Source organism: Mchenga conophoros, linkage group LG17, assembly GCF_057382185.1.
Source record: "Mchenga conophoros isolate Kocher_MC1m ecotype Shallow Benthic linkage group LG17, M_conophoros_male_GT1.1, whole genome shotgun sequence".
In the NCBI taxonomy this organism is placed as follows: Eukaryota; Metazoa; Chordata; class Actinopteri; order Cichliformes; family Cichlidae; genus Mchenga; species Mchenga conophoros.
Genome location: NC_140542.1, coordinates 19,015,296 through 19,038,627, shown reverse-complemented (window position 1 = coordinate 19,038,627; position 23,332 = coordinate 19,015,296). Strand labels below are relative to the sequence as shown.

The 23,332-nt window shown below is 40.5% G+C and overlaps 1 protein-coding gene across 1 annotated transcript in view; it reads left to right on the top strand.

Moving 5' to 3' along the window:
- Window positions 1-23,271, top strand: part of LOC146555366 (receptor-type tyrosine-protein phosphatase R-like) — a 40,290-nt gene extending 17,019 nt beyond the window's left edge. Inside the window, exons 3-16 of the mRNA XM_085250825.1 lie at window positions 6,207-6,320; window positions 6,395-6,544; window positions 7,374-7,481; window positions 9,108-9,230; window positions 9,991-10,112; window positions 10,328-10,468; window positions 15,029-15,218; window positions 15,544-15,628; window positions 16,666-16,745; window positions 18,164-18,301; window positions 18,482-18,592; window positions 18,676-18,833; window positions 18,916-19,029; window positions 19,909-23,271. Coding sequence (XP_085106951.1) covers window positions 6,207-6,320; window positions 6,395-6,544; window positions 7,374-7,481; window positions 9,108-9,230; window positions 9,991-10,112; window positions 10,328-10,468; window positions 15,029-15,218; window positions 15,544-15,628; window positions 16,666-16,745; window positions 18,164-18,301; window positions 18,482-18,592; window positions 18,676-18,833; window positions 18,916-19,029; window positions 19,909-20,002 — 1,728 coding nt within the window. The 3' untranslated portion in view covers window positions 20,003-23,271. The remainder of the gene's footprint in view (window positions 1-6,206; window positions 6,321-6,394; window positions 6,545-7,373; window positions 7,482-9,107; window positions 9,231-9,990; window positions 10,113-10,327; window positions 10,469-15,028; window positions 15,219-15,543; window positions 15,629-16,665; window positions 16,746-18,163; window positions 18,302-18,481; window positions 18,593-18,675; window positions 18,834-18,915; window positions 19,030-19,908) is intronic.
- Window positions 23,272-23,332: the final 61 nt, after the last annotated feature.

Here is a 23,332-nt window from a genome sequence, read left to right as displayed (position 1 = left end):
TTCTGTTGGTTTTTCCTTTAATTTGTCACCCGGCAAGGCAACGTTATCCATATGCAGAAGAGTTATATGCATTTCAGCTCAGTTGAGTTTTATTTTCATAATGCCAACATTTGCTCCATGATGTTTTATACTGTAAGGTAAAGACTAGTGGTGCAACGGATCACAGTTGATCCGTAATCCGAACCGATCCCACTCCACGGTTCGACGTGATCCGAAGATTCGAAAAAGAAGAAAAAAAAAAAAGTATGTGTATGGTGCATGTGGTCAGTCTGTCAAGCGATAGTTATAGCCAGCGATAGCGGTCCAAGTGGAGGAGCAGAGGAGTTTGTGGCATTTAAGCAGCCCTTTGCTGCCCAATCCGACCGGGCTAAAGCTATTACAAAAGCTACTGGGGTGTTTAGCTGCAGATGGGAGGCCGTATTCCCTTGTGCAAAACAAGGGGTTTAAACTATGATGAACGTGCTTAGCCCCATATCCCGTTGCGCGTCCACTTTAGTGACAAGATTGTACCCAGGCATGCATGAGCAGGAAAAGTTATGTATAAGTTATAAGTTATGGCTGAACTGTCCCAGGCATCTTCTGTTGCCCAACTACAAATGGGTCGACCTCCAGGGCAACGGAAAGCCACGTGACCGTGACCGCTCATTATATCACAGCGCAGTGGTAGATACAAAGCCCTGTACTGCCCTATATTGCACCTTAATTTGTTTTTATATAATTCTGTGGAATGAGTCTTGATTTTAATATTTTTAATAGGCAAAAAGTACTTAAATAAGTTAATAAGTCAATGTTAAAATTTTGTATTTTTTTTCTTTTCTTTGCTGATCCGAAAATTGATCCGATCTGTGACTTAAAACCGTGATCTGATCCGAACCGTGAGATTTTTTTGATCCGTTGCACCACTAGTAAAGACCCTACCATAATGCAGAGGAAAGCCCCCAAAATCAACCCCCCATAAACAAGCACTTGGCAACAGTGAGAAGCAAAAACTCCCTGTGATGAACCTCCGGAAAGGCTCAGATAAACGTAGACACTGTGACCAAGACTACACCTTGTTACTGGAACCAGAAGTACCACATTTGGAGGAGTAGTTGGCTCATGCTAGGTTGGCTATACTGTGTCGATGGTCTGTTACTACGATTTGCTGCCCAGCAGCCATATTATTGATCAGATAATCGCAAATAAAAGGGCTCCAACAGTACAAATGCAATCCACAGGTCTAGTACAGGGATTCCAGTTAGCTGAGCTGAAGCCTAGCATACAGCTAGCAGCTACATCCACTCAGGTATGTATCAGCTCACTCCCGGTAGCTACTTGGCAGGGCCTGGCGCCTGTTGCTCGGTCAGGCCTCTTCCGGGGCGTAGGGGGCCCTCGGGCCTCCGGCCTCTGGGCCTGCAGCTCGGTTCACTCTGGCACAGCTGGCTGCCGGCAGAGCCGACGGGCACGCCAGTGCAGTCCCCTCTAGCTTCTGCTCCGTGGCTGCTGGGTGACCCCTCGTCTGGGGCTCTCCTCAGCTCTTCCCAGGAGGGTGGCACAGATGCCCCTCCGGTGGTCCTCCTTGGGCTCTCGCACTCTGGGGCCTCTGGATGTCTGGGGCCTGAATCTCCTCCATGCCTGCTTCATGCCCTGGGGGACGGGGCTATGGCTCCCTACACCCTCTAGCAGACCTTTACATGGGGAAACCTTTTGAATACAAGCGCGCTGATCCACACAGGTTTGCGCACGGGTGTTCACTGTCCATAGACATAAACTACACCTTTCTTGGCTGCTACCTCAAAGCACATTGTGCGCTGTCAGTCCTGCGTGCTGCACCACAGCATTCAATATTTAGTATTTACTGCTGTTTACACTTAGCTAGATTAATGCGATGATGTTGTGTTTATTATGTTGCTCTCTTTTTTTTTTGCTAGTTTTCTCGTCTTTTTCTCTCAACAAGTGATCCAGGAGATTTTGTTTCTTTTTTTTTTTTTCTCTCGCTTTCTCTTTTTAAGTGCCCTTTCTCACTGTCCCTCTTCCCCTCTGTTTTTCTTTTCCTTCATCTTTCTTTCTCCCTTTCCTATCCCCCAGTCATGTCTGTCCCATCTGTAAATAAAATAAAATAAATAATAACAATAAAGGTCGATCAAATGGACCAATACGGTAAGAAAACAAATGCTACAGCTAAGCTACCAGTATTACAGCCAGTCATGAATGCACAAGTTGCTGATTATTTTCAGCGTGGCTTCATAAATGATGAAATCCTTGTGTAGCTGAATCACATAGCAGCAAACGTACTCTCGAAAGCGCCAATTTGTTGTGAACCGGTTTTGAGTGGACATTCCATGTAGGTTACTGATTGGCAGAGCTAACTCGAACTTTTGAGTTTATTGTTCTCAAAATTTCGAGTTAATAAAACAAAATTGTGAGTTAATCAATCGAAATTTCAAGAAGGATAACTCAAAATTTCAGTGTGTGTGTGTGTGTGTGTGTGTGTGTATTTATATGATTTTTTTTTTTTTTTTTTTTTTTTTTTTTTTTAAGTGGCGGAAACAGGCTTCCATATATTTCACTGCTCAAGCCTCTGGTGGACATTGGGGGAACTGCAGTTTTTCGATAATTTCGTAATTCTACGTGCATTGAGGTTGCCACTTAATGATAAACCATTTGTTTAATGAAATGGTAACCTACTTATTTATAGGGCAGCAACCAATCATTCTCTTTATTGATTCACATCATGATTATTTTATATAATTAATAATAATTGATTCTTTATGTATCACATCAGATCCACTAATAAGATGTACAGTATATGATTCTGCAAAGTGTGTAATTTTACTTTACTCCAACTCTTAAATATTTTTATGTTTTTATTATTTATCTGCACTACTTTAGCCTCCCCCTCTTTCCGATTTTTCTCATTGAACCAAATTGGATTCCCTTCCCACCTGACCGGAGGATATTAGCTGTTATTAACGTGTGTGTGTGTGTGTGTGTGTGTGTGTGTGTGTGTGTGTGTGTGTGTGTGTGTGTGTGTGTGTGTGTGGGGTGGGGGTGGGGGGACAGAAATAGCACCTGATCTCGACAGGAAGCACAGCGGGATAATGGCATTACTGGGACAACGGCCAATCAGGTAGCAGGTTGAGCTCTCTCTTCCTCTAAGCCAATGAGAGATCAGGGAATGACAAGATCAGGAATTGGAGCAAAAAGTCCCTGAGCCCTGACTGCTAGGCGCATCGCCTGCCTCTGTGTATGTGTCTGTTCATTCAGTGAAAAGCTTCCTGTGGCAGTCGGCGAGGATCAACAATGTTTGCATGTTTGCTCGGTAAGGTTGTGTAGGTGTTGTTGGTGGTTTGCTTGTTTGTTAGTTTTTTCCTCTTTCACTGACATCCATTTAAGACTGCAGCTGCTTCTGAGGATGAACTTCGGTGAGCTTCTTTCTGTATTTGACAGTTTCTCTGTTTAACTTTCACTCAGCTGATGAGTCATTCTTCACATTGAAACAGTTTGTTAATAATCTGAAGGTATTTAGTTCACTGGGTGACCATTCCAGGCATTTTAAAGCACTGAGGAAAATGAAGTGGTTCTTATTGAGAACTTTTTAATTTGTTAATATCAAAACTTACAATTTTGAAGATTCATCTTTATCTTCTTTTTCTTTTTCTGGTTATTTGAGCCAGTAAGAGTTTTGAGATTTTCAGCCTGTGAAGCTAAGTCTCAGCAAACTGTTCAGAGAAACATTTTATTTTGATTACTGAAGAAGTTTAAACATCTTAAATCTGAGACTTTTCATTTTGTGTAGCTGTTCACGTCAGAAAACTGAGTACTTTGGTTTGTCAGCAGGTGAAGCTGATTTCTGAGGCATAAACATGATGGTTTCTTTGACATTTTTTAAACAAAGAGGTTTGTTTTGTATCGTTGATTCTCTGTTTTGTGGTGACTCGAGCTTCGTAGGTTTCTCATTTTCTTTATCATCTATGACTAAACATCTGGTTTGGTTTGTCAGTTGGTGAAAGTTAAATGAGTTTCTCAACAAACTGCTTTAATTTGAGCATTTTTTTTTGGTATTTTTCAGTTTGCTCACCTTTATAGAGCAGACATCGGTTGGTTAGTGGCGTCCAGTTCTGCAGTAGTGGGTTACGCGTTTGTGTTTTTGTGTCTCTCGAGATGTTTGTTTAACAGAACGAGCTGCAACCAGACGCAGTTGGATAATAACATCAGCTGTGTGCCTCTGCTTTTTGTTCCTCATATTGAATTAAGTGGCAGCAGAACAGGTTGTTTTAGCCATTAGTAAACAACCTCCCACATGCGCGCACACACACAAGCATGCACACGGGCGCACACACACAAGCATGCACACGCGCACGCACAAGCACACACACACGCGCACGCACGCACACGCACGCACACACACGCGCACACATACACACGCACGCACACACACACGCGCACACATACACACGCACGCACACACACGCGCACACATACACACAAGCACGCACACACACGCGCATGCACATACAAGCAAGCACATGCACACACATACACACGTGCACACATACACACAAGCACATGCACACACATACACAAGCACGCACAGTGTGATGTTAGGGCAGCGGCAGCACTTATGAGTGTGTTCAGCTTGTCGCTCTCTGTAGTGTCTCAGCACAGGTGTGAGATGACAAGGACAGCAGTATTTCTTTTGCCCGCATAGTCAAATTGATCCACAGCACACAAAGCCCCCGCTGGCCCCACCGTCCCTACTGAAGTAGCTCAGGTCTATAAACTGCTGTTAACTGAGCCAACTGCATCTATCTGTAATGTTTGCAAATGATTACAACTGGAGATGATCATTGAGGGATCTGGGAGGATTTGGATTTGATAAGTGGATTTAAAGTCAATACATCTGAACCTTCACTTCCCTTAAATATAAAGTTTACTTTGAAATGAGAGACTTAAACCAAACAGCTCTTTGTCTGTGTACTCGTCAGTCTTCATCCAAAGAAGCACTTCCTGTTGGCTCTCTCTGCACACAGATTGCAGTAAACTTCAGTGACTCATTAGCGTCTGTCATATCACTTTTTCTGGAAGCTGAGCGGCTTTTGGGAAAACCAGAAGAGCCAAACCGGAGGAGGAGGGTGAGAGCACAGAGAGATAAAATAACAGGATGGGCGATGGAGGGATGATTTGATCTGTTTGGTGATGAAGCCACAGAACAAAAGTCTCTCCTCCTAAGGAGAGGCAGGAGATCCAGCATGGTGATTATTTAGGTTTTCTTTTCCAGTTTTATTTGTCGGAGTCGGGACTGATCTTCAGTTCAGAGCTGTCATTCATTTTTTTGCTTTTTTTTTGCTTTTTATTATTATTTTTGTTATTTTGGCCAGACCAAGGATAAAAAGAGAGTACAGTAAAGCACGACTGGCTGAATACTCTGTTTCTCCCCTTTAAACACACATTCACGATGCAATAATTTCAAATCTGAAAACATCACGAAAACGGTGCGCTGTATAATCAGGTGATGTCTGCAGGTGTTTTTCAGCTGAATTCCAAGTTTTAGTTTCCAGCTCAGCTCGTGTCGGTGACCGCCTTCAGCTAATAATGTCCTGTTCTCGCATTCATAGTCCCGTCCATCATACTGCATCAAAGTTCAGATCAGCATAACTTTCCCATCTGCTTCACGGTGTCCTCCCATCAGTGCAAAACTGTCATGACATGTTTTTGGTCTCTTTGTATTAGACGGCTGCACCAGTGTTCTCAGAACCTGGGGTTACAGTATGTAATCGACAGGCTTCAGGCCTTGGACTGGTCGTGGACTCGCTGTAAAGCTCCAGTGTTGGCATTTTTGTTTTTTGCATGACTTTTTTGATATTTGCTGTTTGATATTTTTGGCTAGATTTAATATCCTAGCACGGCTGCATCAGTAGAGTTTTTTTTGGCTGCTATGACTTTTGGGGTTATCGGGCAAATGCGTCCATAAAATATAGTTTTACAGTTTCTAGAATTTTACTCACCAAAACTAGATTCTTCAGATGGTTTGTTGGTACAATAATTATGCATCTAAGCGCAGGGCAGCTATGTTTGTTGTTGTTGTTGTTGTTGTTGTGTTTTTTGTTTTTTTGGGGGGTTTTATTTGTTTTTTTTTGGGTGAGATGATTGCATTAAACGACACAAATGGGTCCGGTTTAGGCGGTCTGTGATTGCTGAGGTCTCTCTCTCTCTCTCTCTCTCAGTACCTGGCTGTGGATGTGAGAAGGCTGAACGTCAGTCTTCTTCGGTGGTTTCGGGAGGGTGTAGCGGCAGCGCTGGGCGTTCCTGTGGGGCACGTCCACATCAACCAGCTGAATGTAAGATGCCAGTCGATCACCCGCTGCTCACCCGCTGTTCACTTGACTGCCTGACTGACAGACATCTCTTACAGGAGAAGAAGAATGGCATCGAGCTGTTTGTGTCCTCCGATAGGCTGGGGATCTCCGAGCCCCGCCCCGCCGAGGAGGTCATCCAATCACTGAACGTCAGGGTGCTTCATCGCCACCTGGGACACTTTGGCATCACCGAGGTCTCCACTGAGGTGTGTGTTTCTTGTTAAGCATCCCCATTAGTTGCCATGGAGACAGGCAGGGAGGATGGATTGAGATTATTAGAGGGCAGAGCGCCGCTCTTGAAAGTTTAATAGAACTATTAAAGCGCCATCGATCAGCCAGATGAGGAGCGGAGCAGCTTTATACGTTAAGTTAATATTATCACTCACAGTCGCAGCTGTGACTAACGCAGTTCTTCTTCTGTGGCGATATTACAGCAACAAATCAGAAACTTCCCACAGGTGTCAGTGAGAAGCAGATGCCCACAATCAGGCTGCGTTAAAGGAGTAATCCACCAAAAATCTGTTTTTGAATATTGAATGCTCTCAGACTTCTGACTGCAGTGACAACATTCAGTCAGAGGTTATTAATCTCTGACTGAATGGCAGCTCCTATAATATCTTCTTTATGGTGATCTTTAAAGTACTGTGCAAAAAATTTGGAGCCACTGTTTTGGAAAACGTGCTACCAAAAATAAACAAAACAAAACCAGAGTCTGTAAATCTAATAAACTTTAAAGTAAAGGTCAAGTATAAATGCAGCTTAAGGCTGTAAAATCACTGTGAAGAACAAAAACTGTGTTCACATATTCTGGACGAATAGCTTCAATAATTTTGTGGAAATTTTTTGAAATCAGATATTCTCAGGAAGTACGAGCTGACAGATGCAGGCCTGTTGGGAAATATTAGATCATGATGGACTGAACGTCTTCAGATCTGCCTCCCACCTTCACAGCCTAACACAGACCGTGAGGAGGTCATAAAGCAAATCCTGAACAGATGATCACAAACTGGATTTTAAATTTCGTTTCCTCTGTAGAAAAACGTCCTTCAGGGCGAGCAGAGGGACCACGTGTGGAGCAGAGAAGGCTTTTATGCTGTCGTCCTCTTCTTCACTGTATTCGTCATCGTCATCACCTGCTTGATGGTAAATGTGTGTTTTTTGTTTTTGTTTTTTGTTTGTTTGTTTGTTTGTTTTTTGTAAATATGCAAGACTGGACACTCACTCACTAATGTGTATAAAGTTAGCATAAAAACCTGTCCTATATCCCACAGTGAAAGAAGATAGAAGATTTGCTAATCTAATTAGTCGATGTTGGGTTCAAATCTGGGTTCACAATCCTCAGCTGCCACATCAGTAAATCCAATCAACCAGTTAACAAGAACTCCTTCAAGCACTTTGACTTACATGTAATTAGGTCAGAGAGTTACTGAAGAACATATGTAGCCTTCAAAGTAAATAAATGAATTCTCCAAGAAGAAAGAAAGAAAACAAATTCATGAATAATTCATTCTTAGAAATAATAAAAATCTGAAAAAATTACAAACAAAAGAGACAAACAAAACTTAATAAAAACATTAAATAAGATTACAAAGTCACTCCCCAAAATACAAAAAGAAAATAAAAAGTTATAAAAAACAAATGTAAATAAATAAATCTTTTTAGAATGACAAAAAAATATTAATGAACCCCAAATAGAAAGAAGAAACAAATAAAATCACATAATCATATGCATATGAACAACAAATAATTTTTAAAGCAAACACAAAATAGTCACTAATATTTAAAAGTTGCACGTCACATCTTGTCCACATGAAGGAGCACCTGCACACACAAACCTCTGCATGCCTCGGCCTTATATTCCCTTTTTTCTCCTCTTCCTTTTCTACAATGTTCCAATATTCACAGGTTTAGCAGATTTATGTCAGATCCAACAAACAGACCAAAAACAGAACAAAAACGGAATGAAAACCTGTTAAAATATTATATTTAAAAACAAAAAAGAAAGAAGTAAATTGTTTTTCCTCTGGACAAATTTTGTTGCTCTTCAAGCAGAAACTCACCAGTGAACCCTCAAAAGAAACAAAGCAATAAATACATTAAAATAAGAATAACATAAAAGGATGATAAAATAGAATAAAACTGTAATATATTAAAAATCTAAGAATACAAATGTCACTTTCCAGTATTTGAAAAAGAAATAGAGTGGGGGAAATAAAACAGCATTTGAATACAATAAATAGAAAATAAAAAATAATGGGAAGGAAATACACAAGTCAACCCAAATATATATTTAAAAAAATAATATTAATATAATAAAGAATATAAAAAAATATATATAGATGTAAGAAACTATATAAAATAAATTAAACACAGTAAACAGAGAATATATAAGAAAATCAGTCAACCAGCACAAAGCAAGAAGTTATTAAATACAGCTGATAGAAGACATAGAAAAAAGTCAGTGGAAAACTTGATAAAATAATTATGGCCCACAGGAAGGTAAAACAAAAAAAATTACTCCTAAAAACAAAATAGAAGAGACTAAAAATGCAATGTTAAAAAAAAAAACAATAAATGACATCATCATTTATCCTTAAGTGTATTTTTTTTTCTAGAAGGTTCCTGTTGTTTTTTTTGTTTTTTTCCAGCATGCAAATCCTGGATGTTCACATCTGGGATCAGAACATTTTCAGGTTCCTGATCTGAACGAGCTCCATCCTTCACGCTCTGCAGCAACGACCTCGATCTTTCTTTCTTTTTTCCCTCCAGGTTTTGTACCGAATGAAAGAGAAGGTGCAGGTTTCTGACAGACAGCTGAAAGCTCCACCCCCTGACCTCCATCTAACCCCGACAGTACCTCCAGACCCCACCCAGAGGTCAAAGGGCACCAAGGTCACCACCACACTCCCACTGCTTGTCTAATGCTGGGCATACACTGTGCGATTTTTGGTCCATTTTGAGTGGATTTTTCAGTCGTGCGACCGTTTTGGGGATCGGCCCGAGTTTCGCCTTTATCGTGTGTCGTGCATCGTGTAGTATACATGGGGTGATGAGAAGTGATTAACACCTCACGACCAACTCCCGATCAACAATTGCAGGGTCGCAAGAAAATCAAACCTGGTTGAAATCCTGTCGGCACTCGTGAGGATGTCAATGCAGCCTCTCACAATGCGCACTCGCAAACAGAAATGGAAGCAGGAAGACAGAGCAGCACGGCAGTGCAGCGTGTGATCTGGACACAAGCGATGAAAGCACAACTTGTAGATCTTTGGCAAGCTCATCCGAGCCTTTTCGGTCTGGCCTCACAAATTTATCACGACTGCACCAACCGTGAAAAGAGTTGGATGGACATTACTGCTGAGTTGCAGCTGCCTGATCAATGTTTTTCTTTAGCAATTTAGCAAAGTGTGTGTGTGTGTGTGAGAGACAGAGGGAGACCAAGAGACAGATTTTGTGTTATAAGCTTCATGTTATGGACGCATAGTGTGAGCACTCCGGTCGCATCAGAGCATTGTGCTGTATAGTGTGAGACCACGCATCGTGACTGACGAACCCGAGCTGAATAACATGACTGAAAAAATTGCAGTGTATGCCCAGCTTATAACAGCCAGGTTAGCTCAGGAATGCAACTTAACGAGTGTGTGTGTTTCAGGTGATCGTTTCAGGAAGCATGGTCCAAGCTGAGCTCCTGCCTGCTGTAGCCACACCCATTCCCCAGCGACAGCCAATCACAGCCTGCCATCGCCTCGGTCCACCTGTCGTCCCCCTGCCAAGGTTATTTTATTTAGCCACAGACTTTTTCCCATGATGCTTTGGTAGTTTCTGTTTGAGTTTTAATAAAGTGATAATCTGATTAAAAGTCGGGACTTCTCAGCTGCATAACATCTGCAGATGTTCATAATGGGAATGATCTTATGAAGCTCCACAGCTTGCTGCTTTGATAGTTTTTAATCAGTCTAGGCTTAATTTGCTCTATTTTTTCCTCATAGCCCCGCCCCCACACCTGTACCAATTATTGGTAGCAACAACCACACACCCCCACCCAGCGTGACCCCAGTTACATCCAATAACGAGCTGAAGCCCTGCCCCTCCCCCTTCAGGATGAAACCAGCTGCAGGACTTCAAGAAAGGTAAGAATTTCTTCTGGATTGTCATGTTGAAAAAACACCGGTACCAAACATGAACATCACACTTTAAGACCTGAACTCTTCTGTTGTGCTGAATGTGGTTTGGACTGAAAAAAGAGAGCCTGTCCCTGAAAAAGACATCACCTTAAATAAAACCAGACTAGTAACTGTAGGACCCGGTCACACTGACGTGCGCCCAGTAGAGGTTCAGTACAGTTTCAGCTGTGTGGTAGCACACATATCTACAGTCTTATGTAAAAGCATCAAGAATCTGGATGAATTAAAATGGGAATTTTTTAATTATAAAATATTGTAAGATCAAAAAGCTACTGAATTTCAAATGGCAATGAAGCCTGTATGTTATTTATTTATTTTTAATATTCAGATGGAAATGTATCTAATGAGCACTCAGTGTTTGTGAGAGGAAGAACGCGCTCCGTGTGTGTGTGTGTGTGTGTGTGTGTGTGTGTGTGTGTGTGTGTGTGGAGTAGCGTAACCTCTAACCTGTGATTGTTGGAGCAGGCAGGTGTTGAGCTGTGTACGTGCTCACAATGAGCCTTTGAACAGATGTGCTTACACAAGGTGGAAAGTGTGGTGGAAACATTAAATCCATGATTAGTTTATTTTTTTCAGTCTCATTTCATGGAGTCTTAACATTTACTCTCGCTGTTACTAAAGACTTGGAAGCACGAGAAATGTGTTTGGCAAGTTCGACACAAACAGTGCAAAAAGAAGAAAAACCTCTTTGAAGCTGGGTACCGTCTATTTCCTGATTATAAAATGCAAACACTTTTGTAAGCTGTTGCTTTTGATGGTGTTAGCTGCTCTATAGCTGTGATGTTAAATTTGGGATTGAACTGGATTAAGATCTGTTGACTTTAAAGGCCATAGTGTTTGATTCGCATCATGTCCAGCCTCCTCAAACCACTCAGTGAGCCCTTGTAGCCTTTGGAGAGAAGCGTTATCATTCTGGAAGAGACCGCTCCCATCAGGATAGAAATGTTGTCGTAGGATAAAAGTGATTTGCAGCAACCCTTCCTTCTAAGGGTACAAGTGGCTTTGCAGGGCACCGCAGAGCGGAGCCAGGAGATCCCCCTCACTATAGGGGTGAAGGGTTCAGCTTTCCCTTTTAATATATTGTCTGCCTGTTTATCAGTACCGAAGGCTTGCATTTAGACAGTCACGTAAGTTTCCTCTGTAATCAGTCTGCAGAGTGTGTGTTCATATCTATCAGAGAGGACTCAGCAGGTCCTTAGGCTGGTGTTTATATGAATAGAGGGGTCCCGTCGGACACACTTCCACACTTGTCTCAGGCTTGGAGCTGTGAGGTGTGTATTGTTAGTTCAGGTTTCCACAGTCATAAACTGATTCTTATGAACGCATTTTTATTCTTGGTCTCGAGTTGAAAGTTTAAAACGACCCCTCTTTGTCCCCTCAGTCCATCCTGTGTGTGCGCTGAGACCTCGCTCCAGGAGCTGTCTGCGTCTGATGGAGTTGATAAAGGGCTAGTTCCTGATTATACAGGGCGTCTTTAACCCAAACTCTGATGTTTTCTTTCCTTAGACCTAATAAAGTCATTTTCAGCTTGCAGTGGAGATTCTTCTGGCTGACAAAGCTGTGATTAATGACACCTCCAGCTTCATAATGCAGACTTCTCTCCCGAGTGGAGTGCAATATATTTGGCAAGGCAGAAGTAGGCTCTGGAGTTTTACTGGTTTCTTCTCCACTAAATCAGATTCTTTGGCCTGTCTGATGGGAAGTATCTGAAACTCTGAGCCTTGTAAACAAACTAATTGCTGTGGAGGTGAAGTTGGTGGATCCCGAATTACAGAATTTATCAACTCTGAGTGGGATCAAAGAGTCCTGCTGATTACCTCCTCAGCAGGAGCGTGGCATCCCTGCTAGCGGATAACCAACAGCTCGAAGCGTTCTCCAACAACTAAATCACTTTCTGTGCGGACAGGCGTTTAACATGAATCACCTCGAGTGGAAAGAATTTGCCACCTTACCTTTGAATTATCAGATTACTAATAAATTTAAAGCGGTAGGATTGTGAATCCGTAGTCCTGGTGAAGTTTTGGTCTTCTTGTGTTCCCAACCTGTGCCATATAACGTGTACACTTACTTAAACTGACTCACTCTTTTCAACAATTTGTCCCTTTGTTAGATATCATAAATATCTTAATACAAACCTTAAAAGAGTAAAAGCTTGGCAAACATTGGCAGGTGTGCCTAAAGTTTATCTCACATCTTTGTAGGTTTTTATCATCATATCGTTTCAGTAATATGATGATGTTTTTGGCTTAAAAAGTCACCCTTCGGCACATTAGTTACATAAGACGCATTTAGTTGTGAGATGCTTGGATTTGGTTGAGTAAATTAGTTTGACCTCATTTTTCTAAGTCAGACGTGTTGAGAGAACGCCGACTTACATTTTCATACAGTTGCTGTCGCCTTCAAACTTGGCTGAGGCTCATTTCCCCCCTTAAGTAGTTTCATAACTGAAAAGAAAACATCTTTGTGCGCCTCGGCTTGACGTTGAGCACTTAGGGCTTTATCTGCTGCTCCTAAGTCTTCCGCTAAATCACACTCAGACCTCGGAGGCCATTTTGTTCTGGTTACATCAGAGCGAGGTAATTAAACGTACAGTGTTCCTTAAGGTAAGAAAAGGAAGGAAGATTTCGGGCTCTGAGTGAGAACAGGATGTTTTTCTCGGTGTCTGTGTCTCACTTGTGTGTCTGTGTGTGCGTTGTCCACTCTGGATGGCAGCCAATCGCCAATCAGACAAACTGGAAGTAGCAGCATCCTGGAGAGGAAACTGGCTGACACGTAGTCAGACGAAGAGAGTCCACCCACATGAACCCCATCAAAGCACACCTTGTCTTCTGTACCTCTCGGCCTTTTGTTCCAACGAGTTCAGCTCAGCAGTTCTGCTCTTTCAACATGAAGTTTGTGTTGGTTATTAATCTGCTGTCAATAAAGAATTTCCTTTGTTTATTTAGGGATTATCACGAGATTCTTGAATAATGTAAAATGCATTGGTTATTTAGCCAGATATGTCTGCACTGGACGGGATGGCAGCACCCCATGTTTTAGACAGAAGAATGCATGCAGCATGTAATTAATATCAAGGAGGCAACAACCAGAGATGTGCAAGTAAAACCAAAGTACACAAAGTATGAAAAGTTCCAGTTTGAATTGAAAATATTCATAAAATTATCATGAATTATTGAAAAATCATGTTTTAATGAGTCTTATAAAACCAGACTTTCATGTCAATAGGTGGATGTTTGTCTGTTCATCTGGATGCTGCATATTCATCCAGGAAGAAATATTTCATCACTCATCAAAGTAACTTTTTCAGTCAGCTGACTGCAGGTTTCCCTACATTATAAACCATAAAGCCGCATAACAACTGAAACCAGCTCCAGTGCCTAACCATGAGCCACAAGTGCCATTTCATAAGCAATTACCATGCAAACTGTGAGGGAGATGGCTGCACCCCAGCTTTTTTGGCTGCTGTGACCATTAGGTCCCCTCATTGGTTCAGAGATGTCCCCTTTTCATAAAAATGGGCGTCTTTGTCAGCCCAGTCAACCCAGTGCTCCTTCCAGTCCACCATGTGCACATCCTCATCTTGTAATAATTGACTTCTGAATCCTGTTGTGCCATCTGCTTAAGCAGAAGTTGTTTGGTTTCCCCAATGTATAATTCAGAGCTCTCTTGGCACTTGACTTGAATGTTAGCGAATAAGATAACATTTGTTGGCTAGCTGTTGATTAGCAAGACTGCAGGAATCTGTCATTGCATTACTTTGTAATTGGCAAATGGTCAGTCACCAGACAGATCAGATTCCCTGAACGTAAAATAATTGACTATATTTTTGTTATAATTTGAAGGTAACAATTCATCAAACAGACTGTCTGTGACCGGGTTTGAGCCCCAGAAGGGAATGAATCCTTCTTTGAACCATATACCCTGCTGAGGTTGGCGGTGGTTTCCCCTACATACGTAAAACCAGATTGTGTGGAGTCATGATGACGGTGAACAGCAGTTAATTATTTTAAAACAGAATTTTTGGTTTGAAGATGTACAGGAGGAATGAGACTGAGCTTTTAAAGTGAGTGATTTGTCAGATGGAGCAAACCAATTTGAACACGACAACTTCTTTGATGTTGGGTTCGGTGGTTTGTTATCAGCTGGAAGAGCGTTGTCTCCTTATGAAAGCAAGAGTTTGTCAGACCAAACAGAGTTTTTAGTAAGAGCCGAGGTTAAATCACTGCTGTTGTAAAATAAAGTAAACAAAAATTATTTTCAACCAGTTTTGGTTTTTCTTTGTGTTAAATTATTGTCTGAAGCATTAAGGGGGATTTTTGTTTATCAAATTGCAAACTCTGAGTCAGGAAAAACCTTAAAATTGACCAAGCCAAACTGAAACTCAACCAGCAAACCAGAGAAGTGCAATAAAAATGTAGGAAGGAAGGGAACTCGTTCGCGTGATCAGCCCTTCCATTTTTTAACAAAAGCTGTCTTTGCCTCTTCCCTCCCATCCTTCCTCTGCAGACGTGGCTCTAATGTCTCCCTGGTTTTGGACATGTCTGCTCTCGGCACTGTGGAGCCCCTTAACGTCGCCGTGGTAACCCCCAGGGAGGCAGTGGCCAGGGAGTACCTGCTGTCGGCTGGCCGGCCGCTCACCCGACAGCAGCTGCGCGACATCGTTAACAACACCCACAGGCTGCACGCAGAGTTCGCTGTGAGCCCGAATTTCATGCTTTGGTTGGGTTTTTGATGGGACACACTGAAATGTTGAAGGGCTGATTTACATGCAGTGATGCAGTCTTTCATAATGCCCTCAAGTTCATAGCTGGAACAGCTTTATAATGGATTTTAGAGCTCTATGTGAGAAAATCAGCAGCAGTTTCTTGCAATGAGAAGAGAAAGGCATTGCATTTTCTTCATTTACAAAGATTATTAACTAACCAAGTCAAGTTGAAATAATACTCATGTAAAGTGCATTGTGTTTTAATCTGGGTAAGAAATGTGCCATAAAATTGAAACTTGTCTTCCTAAAATCTCAGGAAATCCCAATGAACTTCATAGATCCCAAGGAGCTGGATATTCCGAATCATGGGACCAAGAACAGATATAAGACCATATTGCCCAGTGAGTATTCTCAGTGTTGCTATGGAGTTAGAAATACTTCCAAAACAATCCCAGTCTCTGATTTCCTGATGAACCAGGAAGTTGTTTTATTATGTAGGCGGGACTTAGTGTCAAAGGCCAACAACCGCAAGGACAGCTATTATCGCACCTCCCTCTTCCCCATGAGCAGACGGAACAATACATTTTCCTCTGAGCACAGTTTGTTCTCACACTGTCGGCCAGGAACTTATCCTGATTAAGACATTATGTAACACACACACACACACACTTACTTTTTGGTTTGTGTAGCCGTGCTTTGGGAGGAGGGTGGGGTTATCAATACAGCACTGTTCCTTCCTTCCGACCAATCAAGAGAAAGGAATGCTCACCTAGAGCTGCTGTCAATCAGACTTTCCTCTGTTCCACATTCTGTGTTGTTCTTAAATGTGCTCCAAACGTTAAAACATAACCTGCAATAGGACTCTACCAACCCTAGATGTTATAGGTAGATATCCACTGTCATCATATATTGGCTTGTTTAGGACTACATTGAAGCCTCAGCTTTTACCTAAAAATAAGTTTTCAGCAGACATTTCAAACAAATAACAGAGTCAGGTGACCTTATAGTCTGAAGAAGTCGGTTCCACAGTTTGGGAGCTACAGTTTAAAAGCACGGTCACCTCTGGTTTTAATATGATAGCGAGGGACTGTTAGATGACCCTGGTTAGGTGATTGGAGAGGTCAGCTGCATTGATAAGGTGTTAGAAGTGACACATATGAAAAGTGAATTGCAATAATCAAGATTAGAGAAAATTAAAGTGTGTACTAAAAGTTTAAGATGATTGACTGACAGTAAAAGTTTGATTTACACAATATTTCTCAGATAAAGAAAACAAGACTGGGTAAACTTTGAGACATGAGTTTCAAAATTCAGGTGCTGATTAAAAGTGATACTTTTCCTCAGAATGTTTTTGAGCTTAATTTAAACTATTCTTGTTAGTTTTCTCCTTTGTACCTTTCCTTGTGTCCTCATCTCCTGTCCTTGGTATGTTTCCTAGACCCTCATTCCAGAGTGATCCTAAAGTCAAAGAGCTCCAACGACCTGCTGAGCACCTACATCAATGCTAACTACATACGGGTGGGTAACGGCACAAACTGTCCTGCAGTCCAAGCAATCGATTTATGAACTAATACTTAACATACTTGTTGTTTTCATTTATTTTCCTTTTTCTATTCTGAAAAAAAAATTCTATTCATTATTTTCCAGACAATTAGCTTATTGTGTTTTCTTTGCTGTTTGTGTTGTTTTGATCGACTCATCTGTATTTTCATGTTCTGTCTGTAGATCAGTTGCATAACAACAAATTGTACTCTGAGTATTATTTATTTATTTTTGCCTGGCTTACTTGTATTTCCTGTTTTTTGTTCTAGCTCTCAGCTGCTGTGTTTAATCTGGGAGACATTTTCGTACTTACTCAGGTTTTGAAAAACTTTTCAGTCCAGTTAATGATGACATTTGTTTTGTTAAATCTTCTCTAAACCTTAGAAAAAACAGCAAGCAGGCTGTCATTATCACTCATCTGGAATGTAAACAGCCTTTTCTTTTTCTTCTGGCTCCTCGTCGACCTACACAGTGAAAGTATTTGCCTGTAGAAGTCTGTAATGTCGCTCTCAGACTTCCACACAATAGACTGTCTTCCTGTCAGGAAACACCACTGAAACAGTTTAAAGCGGCGGACCTCATGAGACAACCGAGGCTGTTTAATTTCTTTGTCCTACTACACACGCACGCACACGCACACGCACCAAAAATCTTATTCATCCAGAATAAGTAAGCACTTCAATTACATGAAAATAACAGCGATTATGAAATGAAACACAGCACTTTTTTTTTTTTTTTTTTTTTTAATTTGAAGCTTAGAAATGAAACATGTTTTTGAAGTTCAGTTTGGCACGGTCTTACTGTTTGTTTTTGTTATGTCACCTGGAGTCATTAATGCACCGTTTTTTGCTCTCTGCACACATTTAGCTCAAGCTAGTTTGGAACTAGCCACATCCTGATCCAGTTATCAGTTATGTCGGTTAAAAACCGACAGCATGAGGAGCACCCTGAAATAAAACAAGTTTTTATTCACAAATGCCTTAAAGGCCATGCCAGCGAGAGAACACTGAATCACTGTTCAATTAAACTAGCTCATATACAGGCATGAAAGATTTAACCTGCTGTTTAACAGTGAATACGAGCGAATGGATCAGGTGAATAACCAAGTTGATGTTTTTCAGGTTCTTTATTTTAGACTAATCTACAGTTCTAACATTTTCTTGCCGTTTTTCTTTGTGTAAAAATGGTTTAAATGCAGACAAATGGGTTTTTCTACGTTTTTATTTTATTTATGTATTCCAAAATGTAACAGGTTCTTTCTTTGCACGTCTTCATGAAGTTTTGGGAAATCCCGGTATATTTTGTCTACTGCTGCTGATAGACCCTGGTGGAGGAATACATTCATCATTCTGTGAATGATGCTGACCCTGCTGTGTGATTGGTTCATTCTGCAGGGTTACTTGGGGGACGATAAGGCGTACATCGCCACTCAGGGTCCTATGGTGAACACGGTGAATGACTTCTGGCAAATGGCCTGGCAAGAGGAGTCACCAGTTATTGTCATGATAACCAAACTGAAGGAGAAGAACGAGGTAAGAGTCTAAAAAGCAAAGACTGTGGAAGAAAGAGCGTCTTCTTAATGCCAGGGTAGATTTTAAGTGTTGTAGGCGCTGAGTGTATAGCAACAAAAATGGAGTGATCTGGAAAGTGCTCAGCAGGAGTGAAAGGTGAGCTGAAGTTAATGAATGCCGTCTTTGTGCTTGCCTCTGTAGAAGTGTGTTCTGTACTGGCCGGAGAAAAGAGGCATCTATGGGAAGGTTGAAGTGTTGGTGAACAGCATCAGAGAGTGCGAACACTACACCACTCGCAGCCTCACGCTCAAGGTACACGTTGCACAGCAGGGAACGTGTTCTCATCAGAGCTGAGAATCAGGACTAATATGTCATGTATGTTTTCATGTATGCAGTGTGGGAACCAAACCCACTCTGTGCAGCATTACTGGTACACATCGTGGCCTGACCACAAAACCCCGGTCTCAGCACTGCCGCTGCTGCAGCTCATGACTGACGTAGAGACGGACAGACGGGCCGCCACCAACGTGGGACCAGTTATAGTCCACTGCAGGTACTGACAGACTGACCGACAGCGTGACAGTTCTGTTACTACTATATAATTATGAAATGACACCCTGCTCGTTTGATCGCAGTGCTGGGATTGGGCGAACGGGATGCTTCATCGCCACGACGATGGGCTGCCGGCAGCTACAGCTGGAAGGAGTGGTGGATGTACTGGGCATCACCTGCCAGCTCCGAGCCGACAGGTAACACACGTGTACTCCTGCAGGTTTTTACTGATGACCTGCAGGTCCTCACTTCCATGATTAAAACAATCTAAAGGGTGTTAAAAAGCTGACATTTAAACCTCTAACTGGCTCTTGTAAGAAAGTACCATTAGTCGCTGAGAAACATGGTTTTTGCATAAACTCTGAAGCTGCCTCGCTTGTCTTTGTGGTCATTTTAAGTCTCTGTGGTCTCTTGGTTTCCCTTTGAAGGCATTGAGTGTGTCCTTGCAGTTGTTTCAGACCTTTTGGTGATAGTCTTGTTTTAGTTTGTGGTCATTTTTTTTATCTCTTTCTGGTTGTTTTTGTTTACAATTGTGTATATTATGTGTATCTGGACATTTATTTTTTATTTTTTTCCCCCCCCTCATTTGTGGAAATTTAAGGTGTCCTGCAGTTGTTTTGTGTTGCATTGATTGTTTAAACTGGTTTTGGCAGTTTTCTTTCTGTGTGGTCGCTTTTTTCCTTGCCATTGATGATTATGTTCAGTGTTTAGTTGTTGTTGTTTTTTGTCCTCTTTGTGGTTGCTAAAGCGCTCATTGAGGACCTTTTTTAAACATGTATCCAATACATATTAATTTAAATTAAATTATTAGTAATCATAACAAAGTTTGAATGATTGGACGAATATGACTTTGATTTGTTGAGTTCATCAGGAGTTGTTTTGGAGATTTGTAACATGTCGCCCAGCCTTGTTAAGTGACATAAGATACATAAATTGCAAATTTGACTTTGTCTGCACTTTAGAGTCAGATGGTGTGTTATGGTTTATTGCCAGCACTAAATTCATCCCTATTGCATGTTTTAAACAAATAGTTTTGCTTCTCATTCCTAACTCTGTCTCTCTCTTCCGTTATGTAGAGGAGGCATGATCCAGACAGGTGAACAGTATGAGTTTGTCCATCATGCCTTGAGCCTATATGAAGCCCGTCTATGTGCAGAAACTGGCCAGTGAGGTTTATCCACCTGACGAAGGTACAAGTTTAACCTGGAAGTGTGCTAAAACAGTCCTCTGCGGGTGTGAACTGTGGTTTGGGAAGTCTGGGAAATTCTGGAGGAGGCCTTGGAATTTGATGGACAGCATGGACAACCAAGCAGGACTGTTCTGGGAAGAATCTGCTCAAGGAAAAGGGAAAGGCAAATTATTAAGAATGGAATGTATCTTTTCATCTTTTCTTTTTCATCAAACTCTGTGGACCCGCCCATTTCACTTAACCAACCGATTGTTGGATCGAGTTTTAACTAACCAGACTCTCCCATAATGTCTCTTTTGTCATGGAGACTTAACAACTTCAATTTACTGAAACTGATGGTACATTGTTCAATAACACTGTTGTGTTTATGTCTTCTAGCATTTTCATTATTTTGTAATGTGGTGTTTTTATAAAAATGGCTACTGAAAAATGACTGTTAGCTGCACCATTGGTTAAACTATTCTAGTACTGTTGAACCAACACTTACCTGTTTGTGACCTCAGCATGCTATTCATTACTCTCTGATTTAGTCACAGTGCACTTCCTACACTTAGGCTAAGACAAGGTTCAAATGCTCCTTTTTTTTTTTTTTAACCTGTTATTTATTGGTGGGTTTTCTTTTTTCATATTTTTTCACAATCTCATTGACTTATTAAACTATTGCACATCAAACTTCTCAGAGATGCCAAACACACAAACTAGATTGACATCAATAGGGCTAATGCTAGGTTCAGATACATTAACAACTGACATTGGTAGTTATGTAAGCTTGTAAGCTAATGGATAAACAGCTAACAAATAAATTATTTTATCAACGGTTGCCCATGGGGTAACAGCAACTTTTACATTCTTGTTTCTGTAAGTTTCCCAGCTTTTGCTGAGGTCCCAAATGGGGCTACCTTTAACAACATGCTAAAAGCTAACAAAGCAGATTGATGCTAATCTTCTGCTAAGCTATAGTTCTTGTAGTACAGCAAAGCAATTAGTGGCTAATTATAGCTCCAGTAGTTTTATTGCTTTAATGTTGATAAATATATACTAACCACTTAACTCATGCTATAACTAGTAGTGCATTATCCTAATACAGTATTTTTGTTAAACCAATTAAATCTAATATTCTGCTGCTAAGCGAAGCTTGTATAGTGGTGTTAACAGTTGTTTATGTAATATTCATCAAGTACAGCTCCAGAGAGGTTCTGGCAGCAATGCTAAGTCTGGGTAATATGGTAGCTGTAACTTACAATGCAAAAGAAATAATTTTTTTTTCTTTATCACCTTGATGTTAACACTTAAAAAGACCAATGAATAATACATTAAATAAATAAATAAACAAATGAAAATACATAGGGAAATGGAAAATGGTGGCTTGCAAGGTATCTCACAAGTAGTGTTTTTAATTGTTAAATTAAAAGTCAAAACTTTGATTAGGGCTGTGCGATATGACCAAAATCTCATATCCCGATATAAGACATCTATCGTCCCGATAACGATATAAATCACAAAAATTTAACATTTTCTATAAACTCTTCGAATCTCGGGCAGCTCGACTTGTGTGAAGTGTTTCCAGCTGGGCGTCGTGTAACTGGAGTAGAGTGTTTTAATGCTGAATGAAACTATACATTTTTAGACATAAGTTGTAACGGCCGCCGTTTTCTTTGTAAGTATTTATTACACGGCGTGCTGCGGGGAAAAGCCTGTTCTAATGTTTGAGTCTAAGGTTTATTTTTTAACACCTGACGGCTCTTTTTTTGCTTCTCATCCGTAAATACTCTGCATACTCTTTCACGCGATTCAGTTTATTTTGAAAAGTCTAAACAGGATCTTGAGCTTTATTATGAAAGGTTTATGTGGAAAATAAACAAGCGGACACGCAATGGTTTTGTTGCTAACGACAACGCATTAAACAGGCGCTTGTCCGTCCGTAGTGTGGTTATATTAAATATAAGAGAAAGAGAGAACTTTAAGAAATTAATATAGCCACTACAGTGACCATCAAAATGACGAAAAAATATTGCCTTAAACGGTTTATTTTGTGACACCACGAAACAAACGATAGTATAAAATGAAATGATAGATGTTTTTATATTGTCATCCAATATATATCGTTATATCGAACAGCCCTATATTTGATCTATAATTAAATCAGGTTGTGATTGCTGAAGAGCACAGGGAGTGTAAAGAAACAAAACAAAAAAAATCATATTTTAGCTTTTGCCTAGAAATCCCCCCCACTATCCCCCCAGCAGTTTGAACCCTGCCTAACTGAAGGGGATTTGATATAGCTACTTCAAGCTCTATATTTTTATTTAAGGTCTTTGGTAACTTCGCATGATTCATAGTTCAAATGAACAGACTGTAGCAAAGGATAACAGTGGTCTTCTCTAAAATGAGTGTTGCCATTTTAGTTTGGCTTTCTAAAACAGGGTCAAAAAATACAAGCCATTCCTGATGCCACAAATACGAAATTAGTGCTGCTCGGTCTCAGAGTTTACACTCCATCTAGTTAACCTTGTCTAGCAGTGACATGTTCCCTGTTGTGTGATATATTGCTTTATACCAAAAATGTGAAATATGGTGCAGTCATCACATCGATGTGCTGTTGTAAATTATGTTATTTAGTGAGTATGTTATTTTGGTGTATCAAAGTAATAATAACTTTATTTTTATACAGTTTTTACATGTTTTTGATGTCTTTAGCAGTCCTCTGTCAACTGTAGCCATTTGGGCTACATATCTCATTATCATTAAATGTTTGACATGAATTAAAAATTGGCTTTTGGTCTGTTGGAGACAGAAAATCCAAGCTTGACACAACCTCAAACCTTAGTTTTGTTTAAGCCTCTCTCTGTGTTGGAGCAGTAATTTCTAAATTTCCTTAAACTAAATTACAGCTAAAGAAAAAGTATTGACTCTTATATTTGTCAGTAAATTATTTTTTTAAAGAACCAATAGACTACTTTTTTTTTTTTTTTTTTTTTGAACAAAATGTGAAACAAAAATAACAATATTGAGACATCTATTTCAGTTTTCTGTTAGAGATCAGAGGTTTCAACACTAATGTCAGTAATGAAGAACACTGGCATTATCATCTAATATTCTCTCTGTGTGAATGGGAAAACCATGTACAGTACATGTTAAAGTGCTATTAAACCCAATGTGGGCAGTTATCTTTTCAAAGTACACATCACAAAAACACAAATCTCGCTGCTATAACTGGGAGCATTGGGATCAGACCGTTAAGGGAAAATAAGCAAGAGGAACTTTAAAGACTTTTTCTATGTAACAATATATTTTTATTTACTTCTTTACTT